The sequence below is a fragment of the Crocuta crocuta genome, unplaced genomic scaffold (assembly GCF_008692635.1).
Source record: "Crocuta crocuta isolate KB4526 unplaced genomic scaffold, BGI_CrCroc_1.0 scaffold45, whole genome shotgun sequence".
NCBI lineage: Eukaryota > Metazoa > Chordata > Mammalia > Carnivora > Hyaenidae > Crocuta > Crocuta crocuta.
In genome coordinates this window covers 1,986,793-2,010,989 of record NW_027530544.1, presented here as the reverse complement: position 1 = coordinate 2,010,989, position 24,197 = coordinate 1,986,793, and the positions used below count along the sequence as shown (strand labels likewise).

At 41.3% G+C, this 24,197-nt stretch overlaps 1 protein-coding gene across 1 annotated transcript in view; it reads left to right on the top strand.

Annotated features, from left to right (window-relative positions):
- HACD2 (3-hydroxyacyl-CoA dehydratase 2) overlaps positions 1-23,647 on the top strand; it is a 103,414-nt gene extending 79,767 nt beyond the window's left edge. The window contains exons 5-7 of the mRNA XM_077767619.1: positions 13,922-14,043; positions 15,928-16,106; positions 20,575-23,647. Of these exons, the coding sequence (XP_077623745.1) occupies positions 13,922-14,043; positions 15,928-16,106; positions 20,575-20,657 (384 nt within the window). The 3' untranslated portion in view covers positions 20,658-23,647. The remainder of the gene's footprint in view (positions 1-13,921; positions 14,044-15,927; positions 16,107-20,574) is intronic.
- Positions 23,648-24,197: the final 550 nt, after the last annotated feature.

Here is a 24,197-nt window from a genome sequence, read left to right as displayed (position 1 = left end):
CACCCCTATCCTCCTCCCCGCACCCTCCCCGTTCCTGTGAAATATATATAAAACAGAGTTTAGTTTCTTCAAGGAAGGAGGATCAGTAACGTTTTATACTTATTCGTGTCAAGAAGCCCTAGATAGTCAGGCCCCTCTCATTACAAGCTGTGATGCATCACGGATAAAATAAAGCATAAGCTGTCTGCATTTTCCAGAGAGAGGATCCTTTTCAAGTCTGAAGTGAAACCCGGGTGCACTGCAGGAATTTGTAAGATGTGACTTGATGTACGTGTGCGGATGTGTGTGGGTGCATGCTGAGAGTATGCTTTGCATTTTAGAAGGAGGGGAGAACTAATTACCAGGCTTGATGCATTAAAGACTTAACTTTTTTCCTTCAGATTGCTGCCATAAATGTTTGATTTAACAAGAGGAGTTTTGGCATCTTCTCCCTTTTACCTAATTTGCTCTGGCAAAAAAAAAAAAAAAAAATGACCAGAATAACCAAAACTTTGAAAATTGTCTGTGTCTTTTGCATTCTGCATTTGGTGCTGGATTGTTAGATCAGCTTTAGGGAATTCTTTGTTGAGGCCGTCACCTCAAAGGAAACTGTGTTCAAAGCCTCAAGCGTACAAGCTAATGAAGCTAACCATGTTTTTATAGTTTTTAAAACTTTAGCTTTCAAGAATGTTACATTTGTGTAGTGTTTTGTGACCTGTGCAGAGGTTATGAACTGGCGGCAGATGTCTGTCCCACAGGTGGGTTTAGAGAGAAAGCTCACCAAAAACGTAGTGGGCTGGAGGGTGTACCATCTCACAAGAGCAACAGTGTTCAGCTTAGCTAGTGATTGCCAAGTTGATCCAGTACTGTGCAATAATGGATTTTTAAAGAAAAGGTAGAAATCTAGATTATTTTTTATGTGGAATCTCCCAGCTTTAAAAACTAGCTCAGATATTTTTAAAGCACTGTACAAGGCCAAACAGAGCATCTGTGGACCACCATTTTAATATTTCTACTCCAGGAGATAGTATTCGTAGCTTTTTTTTTTTCTGTCTTCTTGAAGATTTTGCAATTATTAAGCAGTTACAGAACAAAAAGAACCTTGACATTTCACGATATGTGTGGCCAATTTCATGTTCTTTTGACATGCCATTTAGGTTTCTAACAATGACCCATCCTCTCCCATCTCCCTTCTAGAGTGTTGGGTTAGGCACATTTCATGGAGGTTTGGGGACAGACTGTGTGACAAGTATGCCCAAGCTCTCCCCATGGGATCGCAGTAACCGCCTGCTGTGGTTCTAGACTGGATTAGGTATGTATGATCCAGGTTGGGACTCCCTATGACCCCAGTCTGATGAGGTCCCCATGCTTGAGTTGGGGTGAAGGAAATAGTTACATGAAAGATTTTCAGTTAATAACATGCTCTCTGGAGGTGAGAGAATCAAACAGAACTCGGGAGGAATCCTGGAAGGCCTAGCAGCTGGTGAGGTCCTTAAATATCCCAGAGGTGGTAGAAGCATGTTAACCTTCAAGTAGAGGGAGGGATGGCATCTCCTAAACAACACTGAAACAAACAACAAAAAGCAAAACAATAAGATGAAATATTACCTTGGTAATTAAGCCAAAGAGGGTGGCCATCATTGAGTCACACACACAGCATGGGCTAGCCTAGTAATGAGAACTTAATAAATATTTGTTGAATTGAATTTTCTTTTCATGGAATAGTAACAAACTGCTATTTATTAAATCACTAGCACTTTACTAAGCACTTGCTATGTGTTTCTGATCCTACAACAACCATGCAAAGGCAAACATTGTCCCCAGTTTCCATATGAAGGAAAGTAACGTTCAGAGAGGGTAAGTAACGTGTCTCGTGACCTGAAGCCTAGGAGACTGAAAGTCTCCGATTCCAGAGCAATGATGATTAGAGAAGAGGCTAGTTAAGGAAGCTGTCACCCTCCCTTCATGTTTTCTAGGAAATGGGCTGACTATGCAGCAGCATTAAAGTTGGGCTCATGGAAACATTTTAGCATTCAGATCTGCATGTCTTTGTCCAAAGTGCGGAATCAATTGAGCATTGCTTGTTGACTGCATGCTTCTACATTTTTTTCATTGCATGTTCAGAAAAGTTGATGTCCTTACTAAGAGTTGTTTTGGTAGGCCAACACAGTTGACTAGGCCATCATCCACATCAAAGACTAGTCCTTAGTTATGTGTTGTAATAGAATCTTTAAACCAGTTTCCTTTGTCACTGTAAATTTAAAGTCAATCTATTTGAATGCACTTTTTTCCTCTCTTCTAAAGGGGAAAGATAATAATATTTCTTTATAACATAACTCACATTCTCCATAAGATAAGGAGTAATATTTTCTGGTTTGTTTACCATATTACCCTATCAAGGATTTTTAACAGATGCTTAATCATGAAGGACACTTTACACATGAACTGTCATGTGAAAAGACTAATATTGATTTAGACTTTTTTTTTAACTACCATATTTATTGTATTTCAGGTTTTTTTCTTATCAAGGATGAAATTCCTTTTAAGTAGATAACTGAGTTATATTTTTGTTCAAAAACTTAATAAAGTTATAGAAAGGACCCAGATTGTCATCAGAGTTGTCCTACCCTCCTGCTCAAGCCCTCAGCTGACATCACCAACCAGGCACCAGCCCTGTAACCCTCGGCCTCACTCTCACTAGGGAGCTGTCCTCCTCACCCGGGGCTGTTCCAACCAAGTCAGAGAGCATGCAGGCTCAGACTGCAGATGGCTCACCATTCATTCATTCCCGTTCACTCAACAAATATTTATTCAGTGTTTTTTATACCCTAGCCGTTGTGCGAGGTGCGAGGATGCATGAGAGAATGAAGATCGTGGGTGCTGTCCTCATGGTGCTTCCCGCGTAGTCAAGGAGCAGAACTAAGCAGACAGCAGTGCCATATAGTGGGATAACTGAGAAGGCAGAGGAAGGACAGGGCGCTGCTGGGACCCAGTGGTCACTTCAGCCGCCCCAGGTGAGAGGCTGCGCTAGCCTGCTCAGTTCCTAAGGAGCTGTTCCAGCCTCCCGTGCCCAGTTGCTTCTCTTCGTGGGGTGGTCCTGGGGACTCAGTGAATACATAATACATGTGCAGCACTTAGAATAGTGCCTGGCCCTTAGGAAGTGCTCAATAATTGCCAGCTACATATTCACTGTAATGTAATCTAATATTGTCAAAAAATCTTAGTGACCAAGTTCTGTGCAGCTGTTTTGAGTTCTTTTCCGTGTCCTGCAGTTCAAAACAGATATAATTGATTTTTCACATAGAAATGAATGTTTTTTATACTCACTAAAATAGTTTCACAGTTAACTGGTGAAAATTTATACATAATTACTTTTATCATACGTAAGGAGTAATTAGCCCTGCAAATGGGAGTTATCATTATCTTAATCATCATTATTATCCTACCCTAAAGCATTTATTAAAAATTAGGTTTTGTCTTATAATTAAAGCTAACCCCTCTTCCAAGCAAGTTTGTGGACCTTCCCTCAGGGTATTTGCCATTTGAGACAATACAAATTGAGAGGTAGCATTAAATCTATTATTCCTTCTCATGTTCCCCTCTCTTATTTTTTTAAATTTGTTTTTAACGTTTTATTTATTTCTGAGAGAGAGCAAGAGAGACAGTGTGAGCAGGGGAGGGTCAGAGAGAGAGGGAGATACAGAATCTGAAACAGGCTCCAGGCTCTGAGCTAGCTGTCAGCACAAAGCCTGATGCAGGGCTCAAGCCCAGGAACCATGAGATCATGACCGGAGTCAAAGTCAGACGCTTAACCGACTGAGCCACCCAGGCGCCCCGACATGGATTGAACACTACTGCCTCCTCTACAAGCCCCATTTGGATTTCATTAGCTGCCCAAACACTGTTGGTTGGTTTTGTTTATTTTTTCCTTTCTGGAATGGCAGATATTTACTAAGTATTTCTGTGCTCTGGGTATTGTGCTAAACACTAGAAGGACACCCAGGGAAAGGAGAAACCTGATTGCTATGGAATTCCCACCACATACGTGTTACATTTAGTTGTCAGGTCTCTTAAGACACATCAATCTGAGAGAGGTTCATAGTCTTGCTCTGTCTCTCATGTCCTTGACGGTTTTAAAGAGTACAGGCCTTAACTTCTCTAGAGTGACCCTTCACCCACATCCATCCAGTGTTCCCTCATAACCAGTTCAAGTCATACGTTCTTGGCAAGAATACTAGAGAAACGGTGCTGTGCTCTTGGCAGGGATTCGCGTGAGGTGGCAGTGCCATGATTCCCCTTCCTACCTCAGTAGTGTTGACTCCAGCCACCTGCTCCTGCTGGTCTTTTCCCACCTTTGGGTCACCATCTTCCCCTTTTTATGAGTATTTTGTGGGAATGACTCCTGCCTGTGTCAGCCACTTCTGTGGTGGTTCCTAGATGATGAACCTCTATTTCTGTCACCTGCTTTACATATTAGGTGGCTTCCTACTGTAAGGAGTAGGCTTCCCTTTCTCCCATTTATATATTCATTTGATTTCATTTATCAGTTTGGACTTGTGAATTCCTGTGCATTTCAATGGATTGTAATCTATTACTTACTTTGATACTAAAATTGTCTGATTTGGCCAGTGGGAGCCCTTTCTCCTTGTCCTTTTGATTTATCTCTGTCATTTGTTGAACATTCTCTTACTTTCTGACAAAAAAGATTCCCAGGCTCATCTTGTGCTTCCCCTGGCCCAGCCTTGGAATCAGCCATTTTGCCAAGGAGCTCTGGTTCCTTTTAGTGGGAGATGGTATTCATAGGAACCAAGATCTGGGTAGCTGAGGTGCTTCAGTGCTACTGGAGTGTTACTGCTTCTAGGTCCTTTCAGTGGAGAAAGCTAGGAGATACACATGCACACACACTTATGCATACTGTACATCCATCTAAAAGTATATAGCTCTGTGTGGGTGTGTGTATTTGTATCTATGATTAATTATGAGTTCATACAGATTCCTTCAATTATAATTCAACACCTTAGTGTTGTCTCTGGCCTCGTCCCTCCCTGTTTGTAAATACCTCTCCAACAGTATGAAGCCTCCCCCCCTTTTTTTTAACATATTAATTTCTTTGCTAGCTTACTCTTTACTCCATGTAACTGATTTCCCAACCACACTGACCATCACTTCTATCCATTACCTCTTGTCTCTCCCTCGCCTCCCTATCCTCAGCTGCCAGGCCTCTGGCTCACACCTGGTCATTGGCCTCCAGGCCCACTGGTCTTCCATGTCCATGTGGCTTCCCACCCCTCACCACCTTGAGCTTTCAGCCCCCATGCTGATTCCTCCATGAGGGGAAGGGAAAGAGACATTTAGGTGAATCTTAATGCCTACCCAGAAAACAGATTTGAAATGATTAGGATGATCACTTCTCTGGAAAACCAGAGACTTATCCCAAAAGGTATTTTGGGTTTCTTTTTTTTCCTTCTCCTTCTCTTTTTTATCTTTGTATTTATAAGTTTGTTTTCATCTTGAATTCAAATCATATTTTGTATTTTTATTCCTGCAGAGCAGAGATAGAAAAGAGAAACAAGCTTTTGAAATAGATTTTTAGGGTCTTGGCAATAAGTTAAGCTCAGGAAGTAATAAAACAAGGCTAAAACAAAAAAGCAGTGAAGATAATTAGCAAAGCAAGACTCAGTTTCACACTAACTGTAGGGAATCCATTAGGGTTTGTTTCAACTTCTTATGGTGGTTTCTATCTCAAGTCCATTGATTCATGACAAATTCATTTCATGGATATATTCAAGATGTCTCTGGACAGCAGTGACCTAGAATTTCTCATACTTTATCCCGTCCTTTTCAGTGAGCCTATTCTGCTCAGTTCCCCCATTATCTCCTCTTGAGAGATGGGCCACATTTTTAGCTTTCTTGATATTCCTTATCTGTTCTTTAAGCTCTTGGATATGGGTTCCTTTGAAGTTTTCTTGATTTCTTAAGAGAGGTGTTCTCCCCATAACAATAGGGGTGTGTGTGTATGTGTGTATGGGCGGGAGGGGGGCCAGAGAGAGAGAACTATTCAGTTTAGGGGCACACACCTGGGTTCAATATCTATAAGGCTCACTTGCCTCATCTGTAAAATGGAGATTTAATGAGGTAATATATATATATATAAACATTCCTTATATATAGTAAGAGTTCATGAGTGCCTGGCTGGCTCAGTCCATTAACCATCTGACTTCAGCTCAGGCCATGATCTCACAGTTCGTGGGTTCAAGTCCTGTGCTGGGCTCTGTGCTGACAGCTAGCTCAGAGCCTGGAGCCTGTCTTATGATTCTGTGTCTCCCTCTCTCTCTGACCCTCACTTGCTCATGCTGTCTCTGTCTCTCTCTCTGTCTCTAAAAGATAAATTTAAAAAAAAGAGTTCAGTAACTATTGAGTATAATTATTTTCACTCTCCATCATTATTAAAAAGGAATTATTGGGGCACCTGGGTGGCTCAGTTGGTTAAGCATCCGACTTAAGTAGGAATTATTAAAACAATTAAAAATGGTCAAAGGACTTGACTAGACATTACTCAAGTGAAGATATACAAATGACCCAATAAATACATGAAAAAATGCTCATGAATAATCATTAAAGACTGTGTTTCAAAACCACAATGAGATGCTACTTCATACTCACTAGGATGGCCACTATCAAAAAAGGAAAAAAAGGGGCGCCTGAGTGGCTCAGTCGGTTAAGTGTCCGACTTCGGCTCAGGTCATGATCTCACGGTTTGTGGGTTCGAGCCCCACATCGGGCTCTGTGCTGACAGCTAGCTCAGAGCCTGGAGCCTGTTTCAGATTCTGTATCTCCCTCTCTCTGACCCTCCTCTGTTCATGCTGTCTCTCTCTCTCTCTCTCAGAAATAAATAAAATATTTAAAAATATTTTTTTGAAATAAAAATATTTTTTAAAAAGGATAAAAAAAAGGAAAGAAAATTACAAGTGTTGATAAAGATGTGAAGAATTGGAGCTCTTGTGCACTGGAGGTGGGAGTGTACAATGGTGCAGCCACTGTAGAAAGTTTAGCAGTTCCTCAAAAAGTTAAATATAGAATCACCATATGATCCAACAGTTCCCTCCTAGATATGTGCCCAAAAGAATTAAAAACGAGGTACTCAGATACTTGTATACCCATTTTTTATAGCAATATTATTCACCGTAAGTGGAAGCAACCCAAATGTCCATCAACAGTTGTATCAATAAGCAAAATATAGTGTACCCAAACAATGGAATATTATTCAACCTTTAAAAGGAAAGAAATTCTGGTGCATGCTATAACATAGATGAACCTTGCAGGCATTTAAATTAAATAAGCCAGACACTGAAGGACACATATTGTATGAGGCCCCATAACTGAGGTTAACCTAGAATAAGCAAAATCTTACAGACAGAAAGTAGAATAGTGTTTACCAGGGACTAGAGGGGGATATGGAGTTATTACTTACTGAGTACAGAATGTTTTTAGGATGTTGAAAAGTTTTTGAGATGGATAGTGATGATGGTGGCACAACATGGTGAATATTGTGAATTAATGCCACTGAATTATATACTTTAAAATGATTAAATTTATAAATTTTATGTTATGCATATTTTACCACAGACAAGATTACTGAGATTTTAAGATAACATAACATGAAAAACATGCTTGTGTGTACTTGCTCTTTTCATAGTGTCCATGTTATAGATCTGTTGATCCCCTCCCCCAACATACATGCATACACACAATCTGTCAAAGGAAGACTGAAGAATGTTATCTGTACACAGGTCCTAGGAAGGGAAAATCTGCAGGGAGGGGTCAAATGAACCTAGAGCGGGGTTGACCTGTGGGCCATATCTAGCCTGCAATTTATATTGGTTTTTGCATTTTTAAAGGCTGTAAGAAGCTACAAAGATGAATACATGACAATGGCTACATGTGGAGGCAAGGCCTAAAATATTTGCTAGCCTTTTACAAAAAAAGCTTGCCAACACCTGGTCAGGAACATTGCTGTGGACTGAATTGTGTTCTCTCCAGATCTGCATGTTGAAGCCCTAACCTTAGCCAGTGTTGTGGTATTTGGAGATGGGACCTATAGGAAGTACTTAGGTTTAGATGAGATCGTGAGGGTGGGGCCCTCGTGAGGAGGTTGGTGCCCTTATAAGACACCCCAGAGAGCCACCCTCCCCTCCCTGCCACATGAAAACACGATGATAAGGTGCCAGCTGCAAACCAGGAAGAGACCCCTTACCGGAAACCAAATATGCTGGCACCTTGATCTCAGCCTCTAGAACTGTGAGAAAACACATTTCTGTTGTTTAAGCCGCCAGTCTGTGGTATTTTATTACAGCAGCCTGAGCAGACTAAGACGAACGTACTCTTCAGAGTTCTGCCAAGAAGAGACTCAAGTCCTTGCCTCCTAGACTTCACCAAAATCTCTTCTCTTAACAAATGAAGGGGGTGGGGTATTAAGAAGAAGAAAGAACACTTACTCTAAAGCACGATCAGGGGATTTCTTTAAAATCAGCAGGTTCCAAAACACTAAGAAGAATAGGGTTTCTACAGTGGTGATTTTCTTATGTGGCACCATCTGTTTTTCTTTGAATGTAATAAAAATGACAGCTTTTCATGTACTGATACTCCCTGAGCCTTTTAAAGTCAAACATATGATGCTATTTGTGTGTAAAGGTTTTTCTCTTGCACCCATTTGTTTCTCCAGCTTGAATTTCTATGTAAACTCCCTTGGCTAAATTACACAAGCCACCCACACTCAAGCGCCTCCACCCTCGCCGTAGAGCAGGGGACGGAAACCTGCCGTCTGCAGCGTAGAGGGTCCGGTATGCAGCTCACTGACTGCACTGGGCAGAGGAAGGCTTCCTGACTGGCAGAGCCACCCCACGCCCACGCTCCCATTTGTGCCACGATTGCGAATATGCAGCTTTGAAATATGACTTCCGGACATATATGGCAACTGGCCTTTTGTCCCCTGCTTTTCCTTTGTAAACCTTGATAAACCTCCTTTATCTCCCTTCTCCCCCTCTGCCCCACATATCCCCTTTTCTCTTAAAAGGAAATAATATAATTTAAACATCAGGGTGCCTGGTGGCTCAGTTGGTAGGGTGTGCAACTCTTGCTTTCCAAGGTCATGACTTTCAGCCCCATGCTGGGTGTAGAGATTACTTTTTAAAAATTTTAAAGGTAGGGGCGCCTGGGTGGCTCAGTCGCTTAAGCGTCCAACTTCAGCTCAGGTCATGATCTCACAGTACTTGGGTTCGAGCCCCACTTTGGGCTCTGTGCTGACAGCTAGTTCAGAGCCTGGAGCCTGCGTCCGATTCTGTGTCTCCCTCTCTCTCTCTGACCTTCCCCTGCTCATGCTCTCTCTTTCTCTCTCTCAGAAATAAATAAAACATAAAAAAATTTTAAAGATAAATGTCATATTCTTCTTTAAAAGACTATCTTATGGAGGTATAATTTACATACCATCAAATTCACCCATTTTAGGTGTACAATCCAGTGCTTTTTAATAAATTTACCAAGTTGTATAACCGTCATCATAATCCGGTTTTAGAGCATCTCCATCAGCTCGCTGTGATCCCTCATGCCCTTTAAAGTTCATTCCTAACCCACTCCCAGCCCATGGCAACGAGTAATCTACTTTTTTTTTTTTTTTTTAATGTTCTATTTTTGAGAGAGAGAGAGCACCAGCGGGGTAAGAGCAGAGAACGAGGGAGACACATAATCCGAAGCAGGCTCCACGCTCTGGGCTGTCACCACAGAACCCAACACGGGGCTCGAACTCATGAACTGGGAGATCATGACCTGAGCTGAAGTCAGATGCTTAACCAACTGAGCAACCCAGGCACCCCAGTAATCTACATTCTATCTCTAGATTTTCCTTTTCTGGACATTTCATATAAATGAAATTGTTTGCATTTGGCGTCCTTCACTCAGCATCATGTTTTTGAGGTTCATCTATGTTGGAGCTTGTATCCGTATTTCCTTTGTGTGGCCAAATAGTCCATTGTATGGATTATATCACATTTTGTTTATCCATTTGCCAGTTGCTGGACATTTGGGTTGTTTTTACTTTTCAGCTGTTCTGGGTAATGCTGTGTGACCATTTGCCAGCACATCTTTGTGCAGGCATATTAAACCTCTTATTCTTGATAATTAATAAAATTATGTGTTTCTAGTTCCTAATTCAAAAAATAGCTGAGTTGAACTTTTTATAATTGGAGGCCTTAGCCCTTCCAAAAACCCCTCCACAGCTAAACTGGCTTCTTTTTTTCTTTTTTAACTAAAGTGAATTTTTTCTCTGAGTCCCTGGCCCTTGATAGAAAGGCTCCCCATGTGTTAGAAAAGTGTTCCCAGCTCCTGCTTTCAGAAACAAAAACAGAAAGAAAATAGGTGGTATCATTTGAGTTAAGGGGCACTGACTCCACACATGCCTTGTTTACAGACCTGTGTCAGGGGCGGAGAAGGCCACCTGAGAGGAGAACCGGAGGCCTGAAGACTTTTGTGTTGGGGAGTAAAGAGCCAGGGATCTGTTCCCATGGTATGCCCTCCGCAGTCAGTAATGAAGGGAGGTCTTTAAATTAGTCTCTCCTCTCTCACCTTGTTTGAAAAGGAAAATTATTTTTAGTAGTATTAAGACTCTACCCTTTTTTTCCAATTAAAAAAAGCATTTCTATTTATGCAAGGAAGTTAGTGTTAGGCAGAGTTTTGTGCCTTTCCCTTGTACAGGTTATATGCACACCCCACACCCTTCTCCAAAGAACAGCAGCTGGAAGCCCTCATCGGCGACTAAGTCAACCTTCAGCCTTCATGGGACTTTCTCCTGAGCAGTCTCAGTTTGGCTATGTCCAGAGTCAGGGAGCACATAGCTTCATGAGGTGGCCTATTTCAGTAATCAGCTGGTTTGTTACACAGTTTTTATTTTGAACCAAGGCGTTTTTACTCCCTGTTGAGTTTGCCATTAGTCTTGTGTCCATATGCCAGTTGCATACAACATTTACATACTCTGTATGTAACAAGTTAACCTCCTTTTCCAAAATAAGCTTTGCTAGTCCAGGAGTTCTGATAACCTGTGTGGACCTCTGGGTGGGATCTAATCTATTTGGAATGGAATCATTGGGATGATACTATTAACGTGGCCAAATACTGGTTGGTTGCTTGGCCTGGTAGTCGTTTGAACAACTTCTTGCACCCTGTGGGCACGTATGAAGCTTGTAGTTCACTAAAAACTCCTCATCTCCTGGGTTCATAAGCTGAGTCTTCTTTCGGTAGTGGAGTCATTTTGTTGCTGCTGAATCATGTATAACTTTATAGTTAGCCTTGTTAGATTTTCTTACTGGGTTTTGTATTGTGGTCAAATATATATAACAAAATTGACCACGTTAACCATTTTTAGGTATGGCTCAGGTGCAGTAAGTACTTTCCTGTGGTTGTACCGTCACCATCACCATCCATCTCCACAACATTGTTTATCTTCCCAAACCAAAACTCTGTATCATTAAGCATGTATTTCCTATTTCCTCCCACCCCTCGCCCCTGGCAGCCTTCTGTTCCTACTCTGTCTGAATTTGACTACTCTGGGTACCAGATGAGTGGGATCACATAGTACTTGTCCTTTTGTGACTGGCTTATTTCACTTACCAAGTTGTGTTCAAGGTTCATCCATGTTGTAGCATGTGTCAGAATTCCCTTTTTAAGGCTGACTAATATTCCATTATATGTGTATACCATTCAACTGTTGATGGTCATTTGGGTTGTTTCCATTTAAGCTATTGTGAGCAATGCTGTTGTGAACACAGGTGTACAAATATCCATTTGAGTCTGGTTGATCTTACTAGCTTCGACTCATTACATTCTGCCCCTGTTTTGCATCATTGGATAATTGTCTACAAATCAGATAAGCTTGGATCACTGGCTTTACCCAAGTACCTTCTGAATAACAGTGTTGTATTCCCTATTGACCCGAAGATATCATTTGTGTAAAATGGTCATTTCCCTCCTTCTGTCTTTCTGAAATTATAACATGGTCTTCACAACTGGGTTCTGGCAGCACCTGCTTTCACATCCAGCCTGAGTGTGAGCTTGTTACAGTTCTTTTGGTTCAAGTCTAACTTGGGGCTGGAGGGAATGAGTCCAATAACCCTGAGGCTGGATCAAAGTGCAAGGTTTGAGGGGGATTGTTAGTTACTTGTCTTTCGGAAGGCCACTTTAGACTATATGCAAACTAATATCAGGTATCCAAAACAGGACCTTGATCTTGGAGTGACCTGATTAGAATTGAATTTGTTTGCTCCACTTGGCGAAAAGCACAAAGTGCTTTTAGGAATCAGGAGATGAATAAAACACATTCCCTGCTTTCAAGATGATTAGAATGCAGAATATTAGAAGGGCTCTCTATTGCAACCCAGAGATCTTTAAGCAAGCCTTCATCCCATAGCTGTAAAACAGATCTCCTTCAGATGAGGAGGATTACAAAATACATCACAAAGCAAAATGCTCTGAAATTATGTTTTAGTATAGATGGCTTTTAAGCGAGGATTTGGGGACAGACTGAAAAATGAAACAGAAAAGCTTCATAGGTGTTTAGGTTTTACTTGGGCTAATACAAGAGCACCAGGAAAACAAAAAGTACTCTTGCTCTTGACAATGTAAAATTCTTATTATTTTTAGGGATTAGTAACTAGGCATTTATGAAATTCTTTGTCAGAGCAATTTAGTTAATAGGTATGTAAATGACTAGTTATTTTATTGTGTAGGTGGATCGCTCCACGTACCCTCTCTGAGGAAGAATATAAGTGCTTAAAAAGTATTCACGTTGCAAATGCTAGGAAGAAAAGTTAAGGTTAGAAGGCTGTATCTTTGTTGTGTTAGGTGTTAGGAATAAGGCAGAGAACATCCATCTTGTCCACATCTGTCCTGTTCACTCAGTGGAATGTCTTAATGACATCCAGCTCTCTGCCTGTGTTGGATACAAGAAACCGTGAGTGAATTGGATACAAGGTAGTTCCTTGTTATGGATCCTCAAGCCTGGACCCAGGATCATTATACATGTGGCTGGGGGGATGGCAGAGGCATTGAAAGCAAATACCAGTGTGGCGGAAGTACATTGCCATCCAAGGCATCTAGTGAGAACGGCCCCTAAAAACCACCTAGGGGGGCTGTGTTCAAGTTTATCGTTATTTACAGCGTGAAAATGATCCAGAAGAGGCTGGAAATTCCAGAGCTCCTCTGGCTTTAGCCACCTCCTGTGGTCAGCATGGAAGTTTCTGTAACTTTTAAGTTAAACCAGGCTTCTTCAGGGGAAGAAATCACCAGTGGGATAGAATAAATGGGCTTCGCTTTTCCCGGCAGTCTCTGGCTCTTCTTCGTTCACTTGAATTCATCCTACCCAGTGAATTAGCCTCATCTCCAGTTGTATTTCAAGCACTATATTCCCCCTCTTTGAAATTTCCTCACATTCTTAGTTGTCATGCAGATCAAATCAAAATTCCTGTTATGGACAGACCCCCAAGCTTGCCACCAATTTGCCCTCCCACCTTCTTAGCTAACTAGTCTTGGCTCCCACTAACATCAGTTCACGGTCTCCGCAGCAGGCCAGCAGACAAAACTCACTCATCTGGGTTTGTTGTTTCCTGTGGGCTATAACTCATCGAATTCCCATTTCTGCCCCTCTTACTCATCAATAAGCTGAGTTCTTCTCGCTCGCCCTTCATCCATCACTTGGCTCTACACAACTGTTGTGATAGGCACGTGTTCCTGTACATAGCAGGCTCTTCCTGCGCGATGCTGTGGCCACTGAGGATACAGACCAGGGCTGTGCTCGTGTGTTGAGTCCTGAACTGGCGCTGGCACTGCACACTGGGAATGCGTCTTTGTTAAAATGTTTTATGTGTTTGCTTTTGCTTTTGTTTTCCTTTTCCTTCAGGTACAGAGTGAAGACAGTGTCCTCCTGTTTGTTATTGCCTGGACAATCACAGAAATTATCCGTTACTCCTTTTATACTTTCAGTCTATTAAACCATCTGCCTTACCTCATCAAATGGGCCAGGTAAAGTACATGGGATAAAGATTAACTTTTGAAGTGCCATTGCTGTATTTGTGCTGTTTTGCTAAATATTATCTCCAAGCTCCTAAAAATAAAGATACGTATGTTGTCAACTATATTTCAGGGTTTTTTTTAATTGTATGAGACAGGTGTTAGGATTGGTGATATGAGACTGGTCTTTGGATTTCATCAGGATAAGGGATGTTACTTACGTTTGATTAATAGAAATACTGTTTTAAGCTGCATATGCTTATTTTTATTGGATCAATTTTCATTTAAATTGTTCAGTAGAGATTTGACATAACATCTCTTTTTTGTTCATACCAAATTTTAGTGATGAGCTCCTGTCATTCTGTTTTTTGGACCAAGTCCAGTTCTCTCCTAGTCATTTGCCAAGAGGCTGTGACTCAATTTTTAATTCATAACAAGCGATACACGTGGTTTTTGCTTGTTAGCAAATTTATTTTGCTTTGATAATTTTTGCCAGTAATATTTGTTATGAATTGGGTAAAGGGCTGACAGTTGATCGGTTTATCTGAACTAATTCATGAGATAGTTGTGAGCATGTTCTGAGTTGGAGAAGACTGTGGGGAGAGTGACAAAGCAAAAGGATCAAATCTGTCCTTGGGACCCAAGTGTGTCATTTCATAGAAGGAAAATGGTGCTTTCTAGACAATTTATGTGTTTGGTGGATTAAATTAGAGGCATAAACCAATTGTTTGCAACATTTCAAACAATGTTGAATTGTACACGATACACAATTTTATTAGGGAAAGGGAAGGATTGGAAAAGATAGCAATTCCTAACTAACCAACCTGGGCAGGCATCGTGGCAGCTGCCTGCTCTGTTACAGGAAGAGTTGGCTGGCCAAGCCCTGATCTTACCAGTGGAGAATGATTTTCTTGTCCATGGCTGTCCATGGCCTATGGAAGAGTCTTCCTTTTCCACTGTCCTCGTTAGCATGGCTGACGCTGGCAGCGGGGAACACGGTGAACGCAGCTTCCGTTCTTTGTCACAGATTCCTCAGTACAGCTTCAGCACCTGGAGGTTTGGAGGCCAGCGTGTTCACTGTCAGCCACAAATGGCCAGACCCTCTTTAAAATTTGAGCTGATGGTTTCCTGAGCAATGCTAACACCTCCGAATGATTTCCAGTTAGTTCCATAGTTCTAAATTTGTTTAAAACTTGGAGAACTTCCTTTTTAAAGTGAAAAAAAAATTGTGTGGATTCTCCTATGCAATAGTAACTGTAGGGTTGGGTTGTTCTGTTTTGTCTTGTCTTGTCTTTGAAAAATTATAGTGACCAAAAGCTGTTAATGAATTTTTAAGGTTTTTAAAATTAGCATATATTTCATTTTTCTCAATACTATGTACAGACATTTGACTAATAGTAGCACTGAAAGCACACTGGATATATTGTGTTTTTCAGTGCACAGACCAGACTTGGTATACATTGTAGGGATTCTAGCTACATGCTCCAACCTCTCTCCCACCAACTCCCTGCAAAGCCCCCAGCTCCACTCCCACCCCACAGGGCCGGATCCTTATATAAGCCATGACTCAGTGCCCCTGCTTCATCAATGATTGGCATCATCTTTGTTTTTTTAGGGAGTTGTGTTGAATGTTGTTAATTGGGCCAAACTGAACAAATTATAAGCTGACCAAACACATTTATTGTATTTATATTTTAGAACATTCAGAGACATACCTGCTATAGATAGGCCCTTTCCAAAGACTGGCTTGTAAAATGTGAATTTAAACAGTGGGCACACAGGAAAACATAGAAACAATAGCTTCCTGAAGACCAGTACTGATAGGAAGGGTAGGAATGTATCTTTCTACTAATGCTGGCTTCGAGCCTCAGTCATGAATATTCTGTTTTGTTTTAGGTACACACTTTTCATTGTGCTGTACCCAATGGGAGTGTCAGGAGAATTGCTCACGATATATGCCGCTCTGCCCTTTGTCAGACAGGCAGGCCTATACTCCATCAGCTTACCTAACAAATACAACTTCTCTTTTGACTATTACGCATTCCTAATTCTGATAATGATCTCCTACATTCCAAGTAAGTAAACAGTTATGCATAGCTTTATGTTTTTAAAACTGACTCTGCAATAACTAGAGTTAAATGCCTTTGGATGTTTTTATACCATATCCAAGTAAATGTAAATCTAATTTATCGGGAACGCTTTGGTTTTTATTGAATGCTCACTGTCAGAGGGAATTGTCTCGGGTGCTAATTGAATAAAGATGAACCGTTCTCAATATAGCTGCCAAAATGCAGCCCTTCTCAGTGTGTAGGTTTGAAACAGTGAATACCAAGAAAGGTTAACTACCTATAGGGGGAACGTGCTGAGTAGAAAACAAAAAGGCCATTAAAGACTTACCTTGAGCTTTTTTGTCTCTTGAGAACTGCTTGTTATGGTATTTGAAAACATTGTAAAAAGATTTTTGCATTTTTATTATATCAAAATAGGTATAGTTAACTTTATTTTTAAGGAATCGGTAGTTAACTAGAAACAGAGCAAAATAAAAATAGATTATTTTTTTCTGTAATTCTTACTTTCTTCTTTGGAAATAAGCACTAAAATCATCTGAATAGGACATAATGTTCTCTTCAGGATGATTTCCTATTATTTTAATAATATTGCTAAAGATTTAAATTCAGGTAATCAGATGTGCCTATCAGCATACTCGGTAACAAGGAGAAATGGCCGTGTTTGAGGCTTCTGTGAAGTGAATCCCATTTGCTGAGGAAGAGTTGTTTAGTGATTGATTTTCGCATATCCAAAAAGATTTTGTTCCATGCGAGGACATGTAAGTTAATGTGTCTTCTCATTTAGCTATTTTTATAGCCATTGTGACTGTGAATTTTATTTTAGTCTATAAGATGCTATATTCTCCCCTAAACCTCAGGTTAAATTCAGACAGGAAGGTTGGATTTCTCTTCAGCCCACAGCGTGAACTGAATGAATCATCCTAACAGTCATAGAGACATGTTTGTGTCCCTCTGTGGAAAATTGCATTTCATGCTTTGTGAGGGGGGGAAAAAAAAACTACATCCAGATTTCATGTGAACACTTATCTTGGAGAAATTCTTGGACTGCAATTCTGCTTCATGGTTCATTTTCCACTCTTTATTAATTATCAAGTCCTCCTCTTTGGTACTGGAACCATGGTGGCCAAAGGCCCTTTCTCTTCTAATTGAAAACGTAGTTGATTTTCAAACCAAAGATAAATAGGGAAGAGTCTAAATTAGCTTATGGTTGTTCATCTTTCTAATTTTGTTCCCTTAGAGTTTCATTTTCCAGTCTCTTTTTTTTATTTTATTTATATTTTTTAATGTTTATTTATTTTTGAGAGAGAGCATGAGCAGGACAGGGGCAGAGAGAGAGGGAGACAGAATCTGAAGCAGGCTCCAGGCTCTGAGGTGTCAGCACAGAGCCCGACGCAGGGCTCGAACCCACGAACAGCAGGATCATGACCTAAGCCAAAGTCAGACGCTTAACCAACAGAGCCACCCAGGCGCCCCTTTATTTATCTCTGGGATTATCCTTCTGGGCCTTAAGATTGAGAGAAAGGAGAGAACACAAAGAGTAGGGTGGGGTTCTCCACAGAAGTTGGCTTTCTTTACCTGGGTTCCTTCCCCTGCTTCCATTATCAGCCTCGTTTTGGTAAGAACTTGGCTTGGTTAAAGTCTATATTATTTCTTTCTTAAGGCGGCTTAGCTCCTGTAGACCAAGAAAAAGGGTTGATTTCAAATAAAGATTAACAGATTTTCTCCAAATCCCTGACCCCCTATCTAGGCTCAAGATGACAGCCCAGACCCTATCTTCTGCTATAAATCATTTGTGTTTGCTGGCACTCATTATGCTTTTGGCCTCAGTCAGTTGCCCTGGTTGTTTTTAGTTGTTTAGGTTGTTGAGACCAGTTTGTACAGTTCATTCCAGCCAACAGCACATTTCCAACTTTCCAAAACTTTGTATTTATAAGAAGAAAATGCAGAGTTAAGAGAGGTTGCTGTTGACATCCAGTCTTTACCAAATTTGGTTTTCTTTCTACAACTTAAGTTTCTTTTTATCTTCTTTAGTGGGAAGTTGGTAATATGTGTGTATGATATAAAAAAACACCCTTTCTTTATGGTCTTGGCCTCTTGTTGCATTGTTGCACATGTAGCCCAAATTGTGACCCCAGGAGTTTTCTCGTATTGGGGTGTTTCAGTGGCACCCTCTCTCCCTTGCAAGGTGCTCGTCTCCCACTCTGCTGCAGCTGCACCTTGTACGCTATCTGCGGGACTCAGTAGACATTTAAGTCCTGTCTACATTTCCTAACCCCCTCTACATTGGTAAAAGTTGGCTATAGGGTTAGGGATTTAAAAATTTTTAAAGGCTGAGAAATGAGAAACACTAAGGTCAGGCAAGGACACTGAGAAGCTGGGCTCTGTCCAGGTTGCCAGTAAGCATGGCCACACCTCTGATCTTTAGACAGACCAAGAAAACACCTGCCCCAGGCAGTGCACTTCCATTTGCTCTCAGCCTCCCAAGTTTCCTCTCCCTAGAGGAGCCCATATCCCCACCACAACCCTCCAGTGCACAGCAACCCTCTCCATTCTGTGTGTGCTGACCTGCAGGAGAAGGTAGAGTTCAAGAGAGCCTATTGTCAGGTCGAGAATGTCTTGGGGTTTTCCTTCATTGGAGTCCATGGTTAAAAATCGTAGCCATATATCTGGAATTATATCAGCCATTTATAGTTGGGTTCAGCCTAAACATGTGGGTGATGCAGATAGAGACAGTGTCACCCAGGTTCTGGCCATCAGGAAATCATTACTACAACTGTAGAGAACCGCCAGCCTGAGGGCCCCCATTCTCCTGGCCGCCTCCACACACATTCCTTTGTTCAGGCACAGAGAAACCTGGAAGTTGTAAAGATGAGAGGGCCATATCCGTCCTCCCGTTTCTGACCTCTGACCCTCACCTGTCTTCCTAACTTCCACCAAGGGCCCAGTGACTGGCTTCCAGCTCATCCTCCCTCGGGCCCTCTGAACTAGCACGGAAGCTTTAGCCGGCCCTGCAGCCGGTGGAAAAGTCCTTAGTGTACTTTGCTACCAAGTTTCCCTTTACTAAAGTTTATCTATAGAAAAATGACTGGCCCCACATTTTTAAATGATTGCAATTAGCATTCCTTATGGTTTAATTATATCTTTACTTCCAGTTTTTAGATTATAGAGCTTGTCATATTTTCTGGCTTTCATACCAGAATAGTTCTCTCCCTGTTGAATTCTATGCACAAGCTGGGTCTTTTCTCCGAATAACTTCCTGCCTTACAAATAAGGGAGTGGAGTGGATGGCAGCCCCGTTCGGCACCGGCGCCTCCTCTGCGGTTTCCCAGGTCCGTGTGCACACACCCCCTGATGGCTTAGAGTGCTTTGGGAGGATCGTTTGAAATTTGGCCAGCTTGGAACTCATTTAAAAAGGAAGAAATTGTCTGGGGAAATTACCTCCCCAGAAATACAGGTTACTGTCTACAGAGGAGAGAATGGGACTGCTGAGCAGGGAAAGGAAGAGAAGGAAGCATATTGTACATTTAAGACCATCCCCCTGGAGTTGTTACACAGCTGTTGAACCCCCAGTTCCCAGGAACCTTGTGAACACCAGGTAGCTTAGCTGGCGTTTCCTAGCAGGAATCCGATAGGTGTTTGGGGTGGGACAGTTCTTAGTTGTGGGGACTATCACACATTACAGGTTTGGGCACTCCTGCTTCGTGTGTTAAATGCCAGTAACCTTCCTCCTCCAGATACACTCTGCTCCCCGCAATTTCGGAATGCTCCTAAGGGAGGAGGTACCACCCCATTTGTTTGAGAGCCAGTACTTTTTCAAGTAATCTAGGAAGTGACCAAGAACAGAATCTCCAGTGCCCAAGATGCTAGCTTAGTTTTCATAGGGACTTTCTACATCCAAACCTGGCGTGGTCGTGTTCGAATGGAATGTCATAGCCCTCGTCCCCCTCCTCAGTCTTCCCATCCAAAGAACCACCTTTCTCAGGAGGTACTTTTGGGAGATCCCCTCAGGTGACAGCAGTGACAGAAGGGGCTAGGCTGAGTTATCAGGAGCTCAGAGCCTCGTCCTGATTGTCAGGAATTTGCTGGGAAACCAGCAAGTCACCTACCCTCTCTAGGGCTTGAATTCCTCTGTAAGCAGGAATAATAAATCTGTCACTAGATGTAAATTCGGAGAATAAGTGTGAAGATCACGCTAGAGAGGGTAGAATGTTATTTGGCAGCTCTGTGGCATCTTGAGGAGTAATGGTAGGGCCGGTGCCGTGTGTCACTCTGGTCCCCACCACCCGCACCTTCAGCTACAGCAGGAAAAGGTAGGTCCCTCTGCATTTTTCTTCCCCTTCCCCAGACATGCCTTGTTCCCTTCCTTGAGGAAGGGACCAGAGAGGACCTCAAGTCCATATGCTTTAGATTTTAAGTGATTTAGATTTAAGCAATTTTAAGTGATCTCTTTAACTAACACTTTCGTCTCTTTCAGTTTTTCCCCAGTTATACTTCCACATGATACACCAGAGAAGAAAGATCCTTTCTCATACTGAAGAACACAAGAAATTTGAATAGTTCCTGCTTTCTGCACACCCCTTAAAAAACAAACTTTTCAATGACAAAAAAAATGCTGCAGACTTTTTGAGTTCCCAGTACGTTTCATAGAAAATAAGTAAGAACTATTTTTAAAATATTAAAAAAATAAAACAACACAAGAACCAAAATCCAGTGTCAAACAGGCCTGGGATTTTCTTTAAAACAAAACACACAAACAGAACAAAAAGTGTCACACAAAACTTCCTGGCCGGTCCATTTCAGCATGCTTTTCACCCAGAAGTTCCCAGTATTTATGGTGGCTCTGGAAAGGGATTTGGCATTTTATATCCTCCTGTTTCCTTCATGTATCTGATAAATACAGGTCTGTAACACTAAATACTTGCGAGTTACAGTCTGAGCAACGCCGTCGTGCGGCCGAATGCCCAGCTCACAGGAGAGTTCTGTTCCGGTCTGCAGTGTGTTTAACGTCTCCTTTTCAAAGTGCTTGACTGCATGCTGGAAACTGTATTTTTGAAGCGGCAAACTTTGTTCTCTGGAATGTTCTGAGGTTATGGCTGGGACCTATCCCCTCATATCTAGTGAATGAATTATACAATGTATATGTCTGTGAAGCTTTGGGGTAGTACCTGTAATCTGAACACAACTAGAACCCTTTTGTTTATTTTCAGTTGAGTCATTACTGCCTGCCATTAAGAAACGTGCTTGAACTTAGTATGTGTACATCGTAGAAAACCTATCTTATCCAGGACTCAGCCCCAATCATATTTTAACACAGTGACAGTTCTCAGAAAGGGAAAGCTCAATTGCTAGTAAATGACAAGTACCTTTCACAGTATCATTCACAACACTCCCGAGTAACGAGTAACGTATTTACCAGTAGCTCTTCTCATTTGTGGACCCAAAGCCAGTCAAGTCCCGTAAGGAGTAGAGAATCTGTTACAAAGCACATGGAAGGTGTAACTTTAGAAAATGTAATCCCGAAGAACATTCAGAGATAGGTTTATACACCCTTGTTATTTCATTTTTAAATTTCATTCAGCTCTTCTCTTTGGATCCTTTTCCCAGTGACGGTTTTGTGTAATCCCCACCAAGCTGCAAGTCCAGAGGCAGCAAAATGTTGCAGTTGGGCAGCCATGAGCTAAAAGCCGTATCATCTCCATGTGTTGCAACAGCCAAGAGATAATGTCATGTGGCATTGTCTGATTACTGTCATGTCTTCGTACCGTTTAATTGCCCAACTGTGCATTTAAGACATTTCACGAAAGGGTTGATGAAAATGTAAAGCCCAAGTTCAGATGTGCTTTAGATTTTAAACACAGAATGTTCTTTGTGGATTCTTTTTTCCACCCCCTGCCCCATCTTTCTTTTTTAATGGTTGATTTTTAAAATGTTAAAAGCCTAGCTTACTAGCTTACTGAGTAGTTATTTAAAATAATTGCTAATATCAGAAGAATGTCATAATGGAAAACTAATTTTTTAAATGTTATTTTCATAGAAGCTTGACAATTAAGATGAAAATGAGGAGAAAGTATGCAGCCTAAAATTTAATGCAGGCAGATGTGTAATAAAATTATTTTTGAATTGAACATTAAAATGCTGCTTCTTTAAGTCAGCACTCTTAACTTGGGCATGTTGAGATTAGAATCTGTTCTTGTACTTCATAAACTAAATATAGAGGAAGGACTGTTTTTCATGCTTTTTCTTTTTCCAAAATGTATTTCTACTGTAAAATAGAAACAATTTGAGTTATATTAGTCTTATTACTTAGTTTGGGTAAGATTTTTTTCAGTCTTTTCTGGAATCGTTCGAGAAGATGGGATAAGAAATGTAGGTTTTCCAGGATCGCTGGACTGGGGTTTTGTTCAGGCCTCTCTTATAATTTGTCACTATTTACGAAGAACGGTCTGTCGCAAACGGTGGTATTGCATCAAATTGAACTTTGGCAGCAAGAATACAGTATGCAACTCCCTCCTCCAAAAGGGTCTCCACCCCAGTGTGTATTTTTGTCCATCAACATTTAAAAGGCCCCTGGCAGATAAGTAAGGCGTGCATGCGGCGTGTCCTGCCATCACCTCTCCGTAACTCGTTTCTTCATCTCTAACATGAGTTAATTTCTCCTTTGAAGTGGTGGTGTTCTTTTATTAAATTGAGAACATCTAACCCCACCAACTGTCACATCTTACAATGCGTGAATGAGGAAGGTGGTGTTTGGTGGGTGTTTTGTCAGACTTACCGTTTTCATTTCAGGACACAGTCAAAGGCATCGCCTGCCCGGCTGCCACCTGATTGGCTGCTTCAGATACCCCCTGCGGGGACCACCTTCCAGCAGAGAATTCTTTGAGGTATGCAGTTGTGCTGTAGACACTAATCTGCATCCTGCTGTGTTCTGTTTGCTCAGGTTGGGATCACTCATTTAACACATACTGACCGTTATCAAAGGCACCGTGGAGAGTTAGTCATGGAATAAAAGCACTGTCCCCCCAGATAAAAACCGTTCCTCTGGAGCGAACTTCCCACGGGAATGGTTTAGAAGATAGAGTAAAAGAGGCATCTGAAGATTGTGCCCTCATTTCTATTGTTTGTTTGGGTTATTCATTTATAATAAAAGATTGGCATTGATGTGGTACAACCTGCAAATTATTTTCAATTCTGAGTTTCTAGGTGAAACATTATAAAACATCAAAACCAGTACATACTGCTCCTTTGAAATTTGGGTAAAAAATTATACAACCATATGTATAGTCATTTTTGTATTTTTTCTATGTTGTGAAAACCAAAATTGTACTTTTATAAGTCTTTGATTCACTAAAATTATATAATTTAAATGTATTTTTTGTATATTTAGAAATAAGGAATTCAAAGACTATGCCTAATTTTCTATGCATGCATTTGGAAGCTCTTTTTACCTGATAATGTTAACGTAGTAATAAGTTGTATTCATAAAATACTGATCTGTGTTGCATTTCAAAATAAACTGGTGTGTGCTGTGCCTGGATTTGAAATACTGACCAATGACGCTGGTGATTTTTCACATTAAGTTGGCCTAAACATGGTATTGTAGGAATATGGAAGAGTTTCAGTTCTGTCGTGAATTCCAGTTCGTTTTTTTATTTTTTTATTTTTTAATATTTATACATTTTTGAGAGACAGAACGTGAGTGAGGGAGGGCCAGAGAGAGGGAAACAGAATCTGAGGCAGGCTCCAGGCTCTGAGCTGTCAGCACAAAGCCCAACTCAGGGCTCGAACCCATGAGCAGTGAGATCGTGACTTGAGCTGAAGTCAGACGCTCAACTACTGAGCCACCCAGGTGGCCCATGGATTCCAGTTCTTTCTTTAAAAGGTTTACAATCTGCTATGGGGCGCCTGGGTGGCTCAGTCGGTTAAGCTTCCAGCTTCAGCTCAGGTCATGATCTTACAGTTTGTGGAGTCAAGCCCTGCGTCGAGCTCTGTGCTGACAGCTCGGAGCCTGGAGTCTGCTTCACATTCTGTGTCTCCCTCTCTCTCTGCCCCTCCCATGATTATGCTCTGTCTCTCTCTCTCTCTCTCTCTCTCTCTCTC